The 15,183-nt window shown below is 36.3% G+C and overlaps 1 protein-coding gene across 1 annotated transcript in view; it reads left to right on the forward strand.

Annotated features, from left to right (window-relative positions):
- Positions 1 to 12,813, forward strand: part of TRIP11 (thyroid hormone receptor interactor 11) — a 34,458-nt gene extending 21,645 nt beyond the window's left edge. Inside the window, exons 16-20 of the mRNA XM_065636954.1 lie at positions 5,485 to 5,566; positions 6,339 to 6,453; positions 7,007 to 7,129; positions 8,416 to 8,563; positions 10,657 to 12,813. Of these exons, the coding sequence (XP_065493026.1) occupies positions 5,485 to 5,566; positions 6,339 to 6,453; positions 7,007 to 7,129; positions 8,416 to 8,563; positions 10,657 to 10,865 (677 nt within the window). The 3' untranslated portion in view covers positions 10,866 to 12,813. The remainder of the gene's footprint in view (positions 1 to 5,484; positions 5,567 to 6,338; positions 6,454 to 7,006; positions 7,130 to 8,415; positions 8,564 to 10,656) is intronic.
- The last annotated feature ends 2,370 nt before the right edge of the window (positions 12,814 to 15,183 follow it).

Raw genomic sequence — 15,183 nt, forward strand, 5'->3', positions numbered from 1 at the left:
ATTAAAACTTTAGGAAAGCCTAAAAAGTCAGAATAACCTTTTACTAAAAACTGAAATAATTTTGGTGCATTTGTATTTTATGGCCTTACCCTATTTAGTATAATGAAATGGAAAAAATTAAGGGTGATTTCTATAAAATGAATTTGAATATCAGACATCACTAAGTTTTATAAGCTCAGAGACTCACTCGAAGGTGACAAAATAGCTATGAGAGTAACATAAGGTCACTTTTTTTAATTACTGCGTTAGTTTCAGTTTTCATGAGAAAGGAGTCATAGCATTAGCTAAAGCAGGACCTAGGACTAATAACAATAATTTTGCTGGATTTCTGTTACTTACTTTCAGCCCCAACTTGTAATTCTGTTTCCTTGAACCAAGAGGTAAAGTTACTTCTCTGTGTCCGGTTGCATGACAGTTCTGATATGGGTGAAATTACTAACAGTACTGACTCCTGGGGGAATATTAGCTTTTTTTCTTTTTTTTAAATTGTCTTCATCTGTCTTTTCCTCCTCCATTTTCCCAACTGAGTCCTACTTTCTCTTTCCCTCTTTATTTCTGTGGGTCACCATATTTTGCTGTTACTGCAGCATCCTCTGTTATGGTCAGGCTTTTACTGAGCACGTGGAATAGATCTAAAATCATAAGAAAACTTGTGATTCATCCCTGAAGTGGTTCTATAAAGGGACCTCAAAGAACAGAGGTTTGCTCACTCTCTGTGGTTCCTTAACAGCTGCTACTTTCTGGGTTTTTTTCCCCATGTCTGTGTGCAATTTTGGGGTGAATGCCTTTATCTAAGGCTTGCTGGGGGAAGATCTTGAATGTCATCTCTGCTCAATGAAGTGGTAACTCTTGCTCTGAACATATACAACTAATTATTGCTATTCATTTTTAAATTATAATTTGCCTTACTCTTGAAGTAAATAATATTTTCTTAAAGCATAGTTGCTTGTGATCAGATAGTTGGTGTGAAAAGTCATTTGAAAGTCTTCACAAGTTCAGCAAGAACTCTACAAAAAAATTATGACTTTTGTACTACATGATTGAATGTGTACTTACAAGTGCAATTTGGCATCCAAGTGGGCATCATAGGAGTGGTCCCTGAGTTCACATATGAATTTGACAAGCTAAATTAAATTTCAAGCTGCCACATGAATGTACAACTAAACACTGATTTGTTTTTGAATCGACTGATCTGCATATCTCTGTCTCACTACAGACATTCATGGCATAAGGTTTTAAACACCCTGGATTGAAATTTACTTTGACATAGGCAAATATGGCACTCTCAAATGGGAGACTTTTCATTCCTGGTTAATTTTGATGGCAAACCTCAGCATATGCAAGTAGGGGAGGTTGAACTTCGAGAGGAAACTGAATCTCAGTGTTTTATCAAGCTCTGTTGTATTGGCAAATGACTGACTTGTTAAAAAAATTTGAAAAAGGGTTGTTGCATAAAGGAAACAGCACTCTAATGTTTTGTATAATAAATCATAATTTTTATTGAAAAAAGAGACCACTCCATTTTCTCTATTTACACAAGAAAACATATAATGTCTTATTGAAAATTAGCCAAATACATTCCCAGACACAGTTTTGTTGGCCAAATCTTTTGAAGATTTTCTTTATGAATTTTTTTGGCAGGAGAAGTTATTTTAATGGAAAAGTATAAGATGTACCAGATGCAGTTTTCTGGATTGCCATAAATGGTTAACAAATTACTGAAGACTGTTGTAAATGTCTTGTTTACAGCAGTCCATGCTGAATTTTGGCTCAGGTCTTTGTAGTCATTCAGTCTTTTCATACACACGAAGTACGTGTTTAAGTCCTTTTCAACTGTAAGATTCTGTGTTAGAAGGAAATATTCCATTTGAAAAATATGTTTAATGATAGAGTTCCATAGTGACTGTGGGTGGAATATAGCTGTGCAGCTGTCCTTAAAAGTTGGTCCTCTTTGATATAAAATCTTTTTGCCAGGAAAAAAAATAGAAGACAACAATTATTAATACATTTGGTTTAAAATTCATCATGAGAATAAAAATTGCAAAGGAAACTTGTGATTGTCTTGCTTTGTAGAGCAACAACAACAGCATGAGATTTACTTGGAACTTGTTTTCAGATGCTGTTTATCTTTCTGTGGCATTAGGAGTTTAACGTTTTTAGTTCCGTTTTATTCTGCGGAGACCCAAATAACAACTGGACTTCCATGTATGTTTCTACAACTGTTATAATTCCATAATTATATTGCAAATGTTTTCCTTCAAGTACTAGGGTCCCGTTTAACCACATTTACGAAGTAGTTTAATTTTAAGTAAGTTTGAACCTTGAAACCATGGAGTAATCCTCCTGTGCCTCACCCTTGTGCTTTGAGAGAAGGGAGTACTGAAGAGCAGTCACAGTATTGGACTGGATTTCAGTGCATATGGTTTTAGTTGTTAGAAGATATATTATTGGTTTTAACTTGTTTTTCATAAGGAGTTTAATCCTTATGTTCCTTTAATAAGAGCTGCCCCAGCATGATACTAGTTAGTTTGTTCTGCTCTATACTCTCTAAAATTCATATTTGTGAAGTAAAATGTTTATATAAAGATATAGATTTTTTTGAACAGGACATATTAGGTTGTATCCATTTCACAGCCTAGCGCTTGGACATAAATATATATACACAAAAACTCTGTTCTCCTGGAGTTATTGGTGTTAACTGAAGACCATATTGTGTCAGCATAGTTGTGGCATGCACTTGTTAAAGATTGAAAGTCACGTGGAATATAGATTGGAATGCGTTTCATGCATCCCAGATGATTTGAAGGGTATGAAAATTTATAGAAGTCACTTTTCTCATTGTCCTGGTTTCAGCTGGGATAGAGTTAGTTTTCTCTTAGTAGCTGGTATAGTGTTGTGTGTCGGATTTAGAGTGAAAATAATGTTGGTAACACACTGATGTTTTGGTTGTTGTTGAACGGTCAAGGACTGTTCAGCTTCTCAGGCCATGGCAGGTGCACAAGAAGCTGGGGGTGACACAGCCGGGACAGCTGAGCCCATCTGACCAAAGGGACATTCCAGACCATATGACGATGTCATGGTCAGTATAAAAGCTGCGGGAAGCAAAAGGAAGGAGGGGAATGTTCAGGGCGATGGTGTTTTTCTTCCCGGGTGACTGTTACGGATGATGGGGAACTGCTGTCCTGGAGATGGCTTGTTTTTCTTAGCTCGTGTGCATGGCTCTTGCTTTCCCTATTGAACTGTCTTTATCTCAACTGCCGACTTTTCTCACCTTTACCCTTCCAATTCTCTCCCCATCCCACTGGGGGAGACTCATCAAGCAGCCACGCAGTGCTTGGTGCCAGCTGGGGTTAAACCACGACACCTACAAGGGTGCTCAGGCTTTTTAGAAATTAACTACAAGATAGATACAAGAAAAGTGTATCTTTGGGGGTGTTTGTTTTTAAAATGAAGCACTTTTAATTAGTATGAGCCCAAGAAATGTTAAAATGGTACAGAAATTAAGCTGACTGACGGTTTTTCAAAAGGATTTGAGGATAAGCATTCAACCTTATAGAGGGAGAGGAGAAAAAGCTCAAAATTTCTGCTTATGGAACTGTAGGCTAGAGTTGGTCTTCATGCGGACAGTCCAATTATAATATATTTGTGACAGTGAAGTTATATTTGTGAAGATTTGATGTGTGATTAAAACTTCCTTGTACTTTTATTAGGAAAAAAGTAACTTCAAAGGCCATATCTTGCAGAGTCCCAGTCTGGTGAAAAATTGTATTTTCACTGTCTTGAGGTGAAGCCATTTGTAGTTTGTTTTCTAAGAATTCTTTGAACCTTATAATATTTTGTTTTCTTGTCTGAGAACATTTTACTACCAGTGTTCTTAAATCCTGCATTTGGGGATTTAAGTGAGATATGTTTTTCTAGCACTTTTTACTCCGTTTTTTTGTACAAACTTATGTAGACCTGAACATCAGATACTTTTATTCATTTTCTAGTATATCTGAGTTTTTATTAAGGGAAAACTTTGCACCTTGTTTCCTTACAATCAGAATGTTGTAAAATATTTATGACAAGTAAAACTTCTAGGAGAATTTATTTATTTATTATGAGCTTTATCTTTATTAGGTTTGGGGCGGGGGGGCGTCAGAGGAAGCCTGAGTTACTGACACAGGTTGATTGGGGTAATTAGGTGTATTCTGTATTTGCACTAACAAATCATTTGTGTTAATGGCTTATTACAATTGTAGAGAAGTTGGTGCTGTGAAATTATTAGGCAAGAATGTATATAACAATATCATGCCATGGCTCCTTTTAATGAAATGGGCTACTACATTTGTGTCTCTCTCATTAAAAACACTGTCGTTAGGGTCAAATGTATAGACAGTAGACAAATAATTGACTAAGGTCAGGAATTTCAGAAAGCTGAAAAGTTATAGCACTACTGAATGCAGAATCTAAACTCCTCTCTTACTCTTCTAATAGATCCTGGTTTGGGTTTGTGGAGCGGAAAAATAGGGTCCCTTGTGCAGGCCACAAATGTCATTACTGGCGTTGCACCGGTTGATGAATTTGCAGTCAGTGTGCAAAAAAGGCAGATCTGTGTAGTGACTCCTAGTACACTCCTAGACAACCTCATATTAATTAACTTACAATACTGACATATTCACTTAATTTGCAGGCCATGATGCCTGACTGAAAGTGTTTGCTGTTTTTCTCTCAGTTTTGTCTGTAGTTCGTGGTGGCTGTGGCATTTCATCTCTGCCATTTTTAACTGAATGTTTGTGTTTCCAAAAGCATGGGGAATCTTGTGTAAATCTCTGCAAAGCCTTTCTTGCCAGTCCACGGAATCGTGAAGCACAGCACCGGTCCTGGGATGCATCAGTGTGTCCCAGCACGCTGTTTTCAAGAGCTTGCATTGATGAATGGGAGCAGGAAAGGTCCAAACAGAACAGACCCACAGCAAGCTGCTGGTGTTGCTCTGCTAGGCAGTAACTCTCCTGGGAGACTGGAGAACTCCTTAGTACTTCAAGGCTTTAGCAACCCAATAGTAGAATATGCAGAATAGCTGGGTTTACAAAGTATTTGAGGTTAAGTACTGAGATCAAAAGACCTGATGCCAACATGCAGTTTGGTCAGATTATGAAAAAGATTGCCACCACAGGACTGTAGACCTTGATTAAGAGTTTCTTTCTAGTTCTGTATTATCTAGGTGCAACAGAGCAACTCGTCAGACCTTCTGCAATTGATTTATTTTGTGTGTTCCTGTACTTTAGCATTGAGTATCTTTCCAGAAATTTTAGCTTATGATTTCAAATAATAATCACTTCTTAAGTTGTCGCTTTTGTATAAAAATCAAGCTGATATAGTTTTTTGTAAAGCACCATAACAATATTAACATTTTTATTTTAAAACTTGTATTATCAATAAGTTTTGCAACAAAGTTTCAAAGTTTCAATTTTTGTTTTTTTGCTGTGACATAATCTTTTATAGGTGAGATCAGAAGAGAAATGTTAGAAGATGTACAAAATAAATTAATGAATCTTATGAACAGCACAGAAGGAAAAGTGGATAAGTAAGTCTTTAATGAAAGACTGTGTATACATACTTGGTTTTTATTCATCACAATGTACAGATGTATTACTAACACAATTGCAAGAGTAGTGCAGAACCAGGTCTCTGTACCTAATCTTGTAATTATGCTTTGATTATTTTGACAGTTTTCAATTGCTTGGTGGTTGGAAATAGTAATTTTGATTAGTAGAATCAATGTGTATGTAAATTCGGATTACTGACACGCTTCATAAGTTGAAGTGCACCTCAATAGCATGAGCTCTGCAAAAGGAGATAAAAGTTCTCAATAAATGTCTGCTATAATGTCTAAGGTGTGAACAGCAAGCCCCTTCATGTAGCTGGCATCACCTGGATGTTGCATAAATCTCTCTTCCTTGGTCTTTTTTTCTTCACCTGTTAGAACTGAAACAGGGGTAGGCAAATGGATTCCCTTGTCCCCTTCCTTACATCTACACATAAGTATCTGTTTAAACTCTCTCCTGAGTCAAGATCTTAGAATAAACATTTTCCCTGGTTCTAGTACTTACACCAGAACTTGCTCACCTGACTGCATACAGTATTTCTAATACTGTCCAAATTGACTCTTACTGTATGAGAAATTTTATAATTTGTAGGGGAAGGAAATTGATGAGGTACTGTTAGATCTTTGTATTAGATTTGTTTATTTGGATTATCGTAAATTAGACAAGAGTATGAGGAATAAATGCATCAATATTACAGTATCAACTGTTGCCTAAGAGCAGATTGTGTAACAAGCTTCCTTTGTTCTGCAGACTCCTGATGAGAAATCTCTTTGTTGGACATTTTCATACTCCAAAAAATAAACGTCCCGAAGTGTTAAGGTTAATGGGAAGTATCTTGGGAATAAAAAAGGAAGAACTCGATCAGGTAATACTTTGCAGAAAACTAGACTTACTTTTTTATTTGTGGTATCCTTACCTGAAAATAGAATGACTTGCTGCTAAATTAAATATAACTGTCCCTGTACTTCTGTGGGCAAAGTATGGTTTTTGTTCTCTCATCTGAATTCACTTTTTATGTGGGACATGCTGATCTTAATGGAATCTTTTGAGAACATTATTTTAATAGAATGGATCTCATTTTTGCTGAGGCATTCTGCCAGTGCAGAAAGGAAGGGATTTAACTTTGTGCTGTTGTGTATAGTAGCTGTAATATGTCAGTTACAGAAAAGTAAACCAGTTTTGTATGTACCACTAGGTACTGTGAAGAATCTGTGGCTTATATTTTTAAATAAAGAGCCAGGTTTTTAGACCATCAGTCTTTGTAAGGCAGAGAATAAGATTTTGACAGTAATTAAAGTTTTTATTTACCTGTAGCATTCCCACATATTTATGGTGAATAAATATACTGAGCGCATTGTTGCAGTTTCTTTTATCTGCTGCTTTATTTTTAGTTTCCTTGTTTTTTTAATACTTTCTAGTTGTTATCTGAAGACCAAAGAGGAGTTACAAGATGGGTGACTGGCTGGCTTGGTGGAGGAGCTGGGTCAAAGAGTGTCCCTAGTACACCTCTGAGGCCAACTCATCAGAACATTTTAAATAGTGTAAGAATTAATCATTCATTCTCTATGTTTGAGTGGAAAAAATGGGGCAGTTGCATATTAATGCTGATACTTGGTTCATCAGTGTATTGAGCTTCATTTACAGATGCTACCGTGTCTTGAATTATCTGTTTGCTTTGTGCAGCTGCTTTGGCATAAGGCTTTTTCTGCACTACATAAATATGTAGGCATTGATGAAATTTATACAATACTAAGTGTTGGGCTAATACAGAAATCCAGTTACTGTTCTACTGGTTCCTGGGATCACTGACTTCCTACATTATGGGCTTTATCTTGCAAACTGACAATGCTGGAAGTTAAAGACATGTGGGAGCCTGGAATTCTGCAATATTCAACCGTGATGTCGTATTTTGATGACTCTGTTCCCATATGTTCTTTAGATTTCATTTGAAAAGCTTTCTCAGCTGCTGCAGCTAGTGCCTCTGATGTACAGCATATAAAGTTGATATTTTAAGCTTTCCAATACTGTAAAGCAACAGTTCTCATAGCTTGGTCTGTGGGAGCAGTTAATCTATGGAACTTTCCAGTTTGCAGACCAGTAAATAATGCGCTCAAGAACAGAACATTGAGGGACTGGGCTTTTTGGATTAACTTAGGGTTTTTGCTCATTGAGCTAGAAAAGCGTGTTGAGAATTGATTACTGTGAATTATCTTGAAGTGTAGGGAATGTTTTTTACCCACTAAAATAATGCAGGCACTTAAACCACCAGAGGATTGTGGTCTGATTAACTACAGATGTAAAAGAGGAAAATTAATGCTTTTGTATGTATAGCACAGGCATTACAAAGCAAAATTCTGTCTTGTGATGCTACTGACACTGTAATCATTCCATGCTTCCTTCATTCAAGACTTTTTGTCTAATAAAGCAAGCCATGGGTTTTAAGAGAAATGATTAAGTTTTATGTGTTTCTGGAGGAGTAATTTGCTTGAGTGTGGACACAGGAAATACTGTCATGTCAGTAGCAGCGTAGGGTTCTTGAAACAATCAGCTTAAGTCAACAGTGGAGCTATGGTCGAAGTATGTGTGTTATCTTCAAAGTTTATCAATGTCACATAAATACCACTTAGTGAGACAACAAAAAAATGTGTATTTTGAAAATAAATGTCATGATCTTTCAGTAAGGGCTACCTAATATCAAGTCCTCAGTACTAAGTACCAGTACAAAATTCTTTGGATGCTGTTGACAACTTTTTGTTTTATGTATGTACTTTTAACTTACTTTTCAGCAGAGCATCGGTAAAATATAATGACTAGTAGCCTCTTGTAGTCTTTTTCAGAATTGTTTGTGAAATTCCTCGAAACAGAATCTTGCCCAAGCCTTCCTCCACCCAAGCTCTCTGTTCATGATATGAAACCTTTAGAAGGCGCGGGAACTGGTAAAACTAGCAGTACTCCATCCAGCAGTCAAATGCAAGGTAACATTGGAAGGAAAATTTGAATCTTTACCCAAAACATAAATAACTAAAGGTATAATTTTCGAGGAGATTCCAATGATTCTGTGCTTCCTCACTTGTGAACTATGAACTTGATTTCTCCCACCCCCCACCTCCCTCAATTTCCTACTTTCTCTTTTTTTTACCTCTTCCCACTGCTCCTGTACCCCACTTCCTATAACCTCAATACAGAATATTAGAGGGACCAAATTCCCTTTGATATGGAAAGGCTTTAACAGCATCTGTTAGAGCCAAACAGATGCTGTGTCGACAGCTCCATATGGTCTATCAGTGAACACAGTCCTGATTTTCAGCATCCCTGTTGATCAGCTTGGGTTCTCACTGAGTGAAGGACGCAAGTAATACCAACCTAGTAGTGCCTCTCTACTATGTAGAACCTGGTTGCTCAGAGAGGACTGAAATAAAATCCCTTAAGTATTTTGCCTGATTTGAGATCTCTGTAAGCTGTACGTGAGTGTTAACTTTGATTTTTCTAAGGTGGAGAACAATTATATTATGCATGTTGAAATTAATGCAATTTTGTCTAGGTATTGTAAAATGCAAACTTTGATTTTTAACTGATGCGGTTTGTACCTGATTTTTTAATGTGCATTTAAGACTATATCTTAATACAGTCCTGCTGATTCGCAGAAGCTTGTTTTGATTGAAACTTTTAACTGTAAACTCAAAAAATGAAAAACAAACCAACCTATGTGTTCTACAGATCTACAGAGAGAGATACATATGCTAAAAACCTTCTTTCAATTTGCGTAAAGTAGTTGGACGTTACGAAGTATAGATATCTACTGTGAAATACCAGTTTATCTCTGAAAGCAATATTTATTTTTTTTACTAAACCTAACTTTAGTTTAATTTTCTTTTTACTCTTCTTCCTTGTAGTATGACAGTGCTATAATAGGTAAAGTACCTATTTTACTTGAGACAAATTGTCTGGAAGAATGAAATTCTTCCTTCCTTTTGTCCATTCAGGAGCTAAATTGTTGACTTGTAAAACTAGACACCCATTATATATATATATATCCCTTTAATTGTCTGGGTACTTTAAGTTTTTTGTTCTTAGAAATAAACCATATGGTAGCAGTTTTTAAGTGCTGGACACAAATGTCAGTATAATATCCACACAGAAATGCATTTATGAGAAGTAGGATGTTTACATAATGTAAGACCTTTTTTAAAACAAAACAAAATCTGGATAAAATCATCTATCCAAACAGTATGATACGGAATGTCAGTTTAGTTTCTGCTCTACGTCTGGTGTAGGAACCTTGAGGAGAGGTTACATCTAGAGCTGAGTGAGGATCTGATGGGGGAAGATAAGAAAGGGCAAGTCGATTGTTAGATTTTAAAAAATAGTTTATTATGACTTTATTAAAACTAAAATTTTGTTAGAATTTGACTAATGAGCGAACATTAAGTTTTGCCTGAAGACTGAATTGTGACTCACTGTCCATGATGTTTATTTCCAGGGATTTTTGGGGGCTGATTGGGAAAGCTCTCCCAGTACCCATGGGGTGGGACCCCTGCGCGCTGCTGCACTGTGGGGTGTGCAGGAGGGGCCTGTGTCTTTGCACAGTGCTGGAGAAAACGTGACAGATACTTCATGTCTGACATGGCATGTGTGAAGTGAACCCTGGCCAAGGGTGTTCATGTTGCCTATCAGAGTTGTAGAGATTTTTGTGAGGAGCCTGAGCTGTTACTGAATTTCAGCTGCCAACGAGCACAGTGTGGTTGGCGGGTCCCGGGAGTGCCTCGATCTTTAAGTCAGTCTTGTGACTGGTGGCCTGAAGTGTAGACACAGGAACTGCTCAGCAAAAGAAGCAGTGGCAGGTGAGAAGCAAGATGAGAGAAGACAGAGAGAGTGCAAGTCTTCGAGAACAGTCCGTGACAAGAAGATAGGACTTTCATGTTGCGAAAGTAATAGGCAATTTCAGAACTTGTTTGTGAACAAATGCTGTAAAATTGGGTAGACTTACGAATGCTTTCTAACAAAGTGTTTTGTTGTTGGGTTTTGATTTTTTTTGTTTTTGTTCATGTGGTTTTTTTGAACATTTCAGATTCTGCAGTCTCAAGAGCGAGCAGAAGACCAGATACCAATCCATTTTTAGCGCCTCGATCTGCAGCAGTGCCTCTCATAACACCTGCTAGTAGTTCTGGACATCTGCTTATGAAACCCATTTCTGATGCGTTGCCGACTTTCACACCACTGCCAGTGTCCCCTGATGCCAGTGCTGGTGCTGTACTAAAAGACCTCCTAAAACAATAGATGATCTCGTACCAATACGACGATAGTAGCACTTTAAGGAAAATGAGAACACTATACTGCATATAATTTACCACAATGAGGCCTTCTGTAAAAAGTCATGTACTTGTTTGCAATTGTACCTTGCTTTGCTTTTCATTACAAACTGTCCAGTGCTTTGGAAATTCTAATGGTGGCATGAATAACTGCCTTCTTTATAGCAGGCATTCATTTGGCCATGGGTTAAATCTGAAACTGAGGGGAGAAAAAAATCTGTCTTGTTGCTAGATTGTCACAAAACAAATAGAAGGATTTTTAAGCCTTAGTTATACTCTGAGTTGTTTCAGATATGCATAGATAGCATTAACTCCTTGGTGTTGAGATCTGTTTTTCCATTAAAATGATCTGCCATTGGGAGTGGGCCTTCAAGAACCAGAATTTTTAAAAAACAAAAGAAACGAAAAAAACCAACCACCACCACCACCACCACAAACACCTCCAGACAAAATTGATCTGAGGTGTTCAAGTAATGATACAAACTCCAAAGAATAATACAGTGAGCATATGGGAGTGTGATTATTGAGCGGTCTTCCCACACAAAATTTATGACATTTACTTAATGTACACTAGGACATGTATCTCTTATTTACAGGATTGGTCAGGTTTGGGGGCAATTTGAGGCATGTTAATCTCTTTTTGCACAGTGATTTGATCTCACCTCCCCAACTAACAGCTGCTTTCAGCAGTCAAACCCATCAGCACCAAGGGGTTGAGTGTGGAAGTGAGTGCTTAATTTTCTAGAGGTGTCTGTGTGATGAAGAGTAGGTAATTTAGCAAAAGGTAGTTCACAAAGACAATGTATTCTAATGTTTTAAGATGTATATTTGAGAGACTTTTTATCTTGCGGGATTTTGTAGATCCAAATATAGGTTTAAAGCTTGAACACATGTATAGAATTTAAAGGGAGGAAGATGCAGACTTATCTCCAATGTGTAAGTAGGTCTGTAAGACCAAGGCCAAAGTCAATTATTCTGTAAATTTTGCTGTGATAACTTGTACACTTTGTTTGGCAGGTAAAGAATTACGTTGCATACTAAATGATAAAAGTGATCTTGCAAAAGTCATCTTCATAGTGAGTCTGAGATAAAATATCTTCAGTTTAAAATGTGTAATTTCTAAATTATTTTATATGCCATTCCTTGTTTAGTCAGTGTTAAGATGAGTGTTGTGCATGTTCTATATTAGAACTGTCAACTTTCTCATTTCATTAAGATTCTGGGTTAAATTGTTGTAAGAGTTATATTTAAATAAAATAAATTACTGAAACTTGTACAGAATCAACCAAAACAATGCAAGAAATATTTGAATTTATTTATGTAGAGGTCAAATAGTGATTTCTTTTGTTGCCTTGAGATCTAGCAGTTTTTGAATTACTGTATTTACCTTAAGAACTGCTTGAATCCCTTTTCTCTGGTATGTTAATGTTTCATGGAAGACTTATGCAAATTTGGAAGTGGATTTACCATATTGAATTTGTATTTTACATTTTTTACTTCATTATAGACAAAGTAATCAACTTGGCAGTTTGATTTCTGAAAGGATTACAGCCACGTGTAGTATACCAAAGTAAATTCTGCATTGTGTAATAAATGTAATAAGAATTTGAAATTACCTCGGCTGAGAACATTTCAGCTTGGTCCTTCAAATGTACATCTTCATTTAAACTGGACTGGAATAGGTACTTTTTTTTTTTTCCCTACAACAAATATAAAGAAAACTGAAATCAGATGGCTTCTGTGCAGTCTCTCTTGTTCTTTGCGTCATGTCTATTTAACGATATATGGCTGCTTCAGAATAAAATTGCCTTTTGGTGAGCCAAAGCAGAAGGAAATGTTTAGTGTTTAAAAATTATGTGGCTTACATATTATAATTACAAATGGCCTCATGCTGCTCCCTGTCCTCTGAATATAGTAACTGAGCAGATCTTTAATTTTTTGCGCAAATGCTTTCTTTAATTGGAGAGAACTTAATATGCATGTGTTTCTCTTCCAGAAAGCTTTATAAATGCCAGTAAATAAAACATGGTAAGACCATTTGTTTCTGCATGCTGTAAATCAGCTCCATTTGTAAAGTAAGCTGAGAGTTTGTGGAGAGAAATCTAAAACTCAGCAAAGCTATTGAAGAACGTCAAGTTCCTCATTAAGCTGCTTTAGGAGAACAAGAACCTCTACAGGAGAGATATAAGAGGCTTCAGTTCTCAAGTCCTTGGGGGTCTTTTGAAATATGGAGAAAATCCCTGTGGCTTGGAGATTCTGTTCTAGGGCTTATCCCACAACTACATGGGTGGGGTTTGTTGCTTTGTGAGAAATCACATGTGCTCTGTGTTCCAGGCAGTACTTTCCCACTGAAAAGTGTAGAACAACTTCCTTGCCTTGTTTCTCTCATCTTTCTTACTCTGTTTCACAGACTATTAGAAACCTTCAAGATTTGTTTTTGTTGAAAATCAGCAGATGTATTTTTTCCTCTTATTTTTGTTCTGTGTTTACTTTGTGCTTGATAACTGTTTCATATATGTTTACCTTACCAGTTTCCCACATGTAAGTATGTGACTTGTAGTCTATCCTGTTAATTGTGTGGGTCTTTCAATCAGCAGCAGGGGGGGAAAGATTATCTGTGGAATTTATGAGCAGGTGCAATAGTTGAAAATTTTTGTTCTTCATTTAACTTAATTGTTTTCCTTCACCTTGTTTTTTTCAAGGAAGAAAAGAGTATGGTCCTCCTAGGTTTGGTCTAACAAGCTGTCAGTTGCCTTTAGTGGTAACAGAATTCTAGTAAGGAATTAATTTTGTAAACTTGATATAAAGGGGAAAAATAAGTGTTAAGAATTTCTGTTCTCCTCATTAGGCCCTTTCATTTTTTGCTGTTCTTCGCTCATCCTGCAGTCTGTGCAAAGAGAAGGAAGTAACTGCTTGGTTTTTCTAGTTGTTACTGTAAAAGAATGCAGTTTGTGGTGGTTCGTTTGTTTGTTTTAATCAAACTTTTCTGCATTAAACCAGTTAGACACAGCCATATAATTTGTGACATTATTATGACAAGTGTATAAATAATTTTTTAATCAAATGTCAGTTCCCAACCTGCATTTTATTATTGCTTCTATTCATGTTCTTGACCTATTTTGCATAAATATTTACTAATAAGGCAGGCCACCTGGAATATGTATAACAGTGACTGACTGATGAAGCGGAAGAGACAGAATGGAAGATGTTTGCCTTGTAAGTATTTCACATTATCACATACCTCATGAAAGCTTTGTGATTTTAAGCCTTGATGTCTTCTTTCTGCAAGTTGTGACGACTTTATTGCCACATTACTATATAAAAGTTCAAGAATAATTTTCTCAACTTGTTTAATCAGACATACTTGTAAACTTGATGTTGCATCCTCCCAAACGCTCCCAGTTTGGGAGCAGATTTAATTAGAATAAAATGCTAATCTCTTTTTCTCACCTACTTGAAGAAAAAATACAAACATTTAATATGGAGAGACATTACTGTGGAAAAAGCAGGAATAATGGCTTCATGCATTCTTTCCAACAAAAGTCTTTGATTTATCTAGACATTGAAACGAAAGTAGTCTTTGTGTCAATATACTTCTGTCAATGTTAAAAAAAAAAAAAAAACACAACATAAAATACATATGTGTATATACACATATGGCAGTGGTAGCAGTAAGACTTGAGGAATTTAAAACATTGTGTGTATTTGTTTTGTTTTGGCTCCTTTTTCCCCTCTCTAGTAAATTTAAGTCTGTTGCTTTCAGTTTATCTTTCAGGTAGAAAGCTTCTAATTAGCTTTCTTAGAAAATAATACATAAGAATTACCCACCAACAATTTTTGTTCTATTGTATTGTGCCATTATATACTGCTGAATTTATTTGCAGCCTCACAAAGCTTAAATATAGAAACGAGTCTCTAATAAAAAATAAAGCAATAGACAGTTGCTAGCGTTTTATTTAAAGGAGAAAATAATTTGTACAGGACTACAGGAGTAGCAACACTGAATCTTGGACCATTGTGTTTGTGTCAAGCTAATAGAAGAGTCTGGCATTCTAAATTTCACTGACAGGATCACCTGTCTAACTCTGAAATACATTTTGTAACAAGTAGTCCGTAAAGCATGTTTTCAGCATAAGTGTGCAAGAAATGTGCCTGTTGTTTGCTGGTTGTGTTAGATGTGTTGAAAGCCTAATTCAGACAAATTTAGTCCAAATTGTGAGTTCAGTCATGCTGCTGAAGCTCTCAAACATTTTGCCAAGCAGAAGAAAAGTCTATCAAGTGATTAA

This window comes from Caloenas nicobarica, chromosome 5 (assembly GCF_036013445.1).
Source record: "Caloenas nicobarica isolate bCalNic1 chromosome 5, bCalNic1.hap1, whole genome shotgun sequence".
Taxonomy (NCBI): Eukaryota; Metazoa; Chordata; class Aves; order Columbiformes; family Columbidae; genus Caloenas; species Caloenas nicobarica.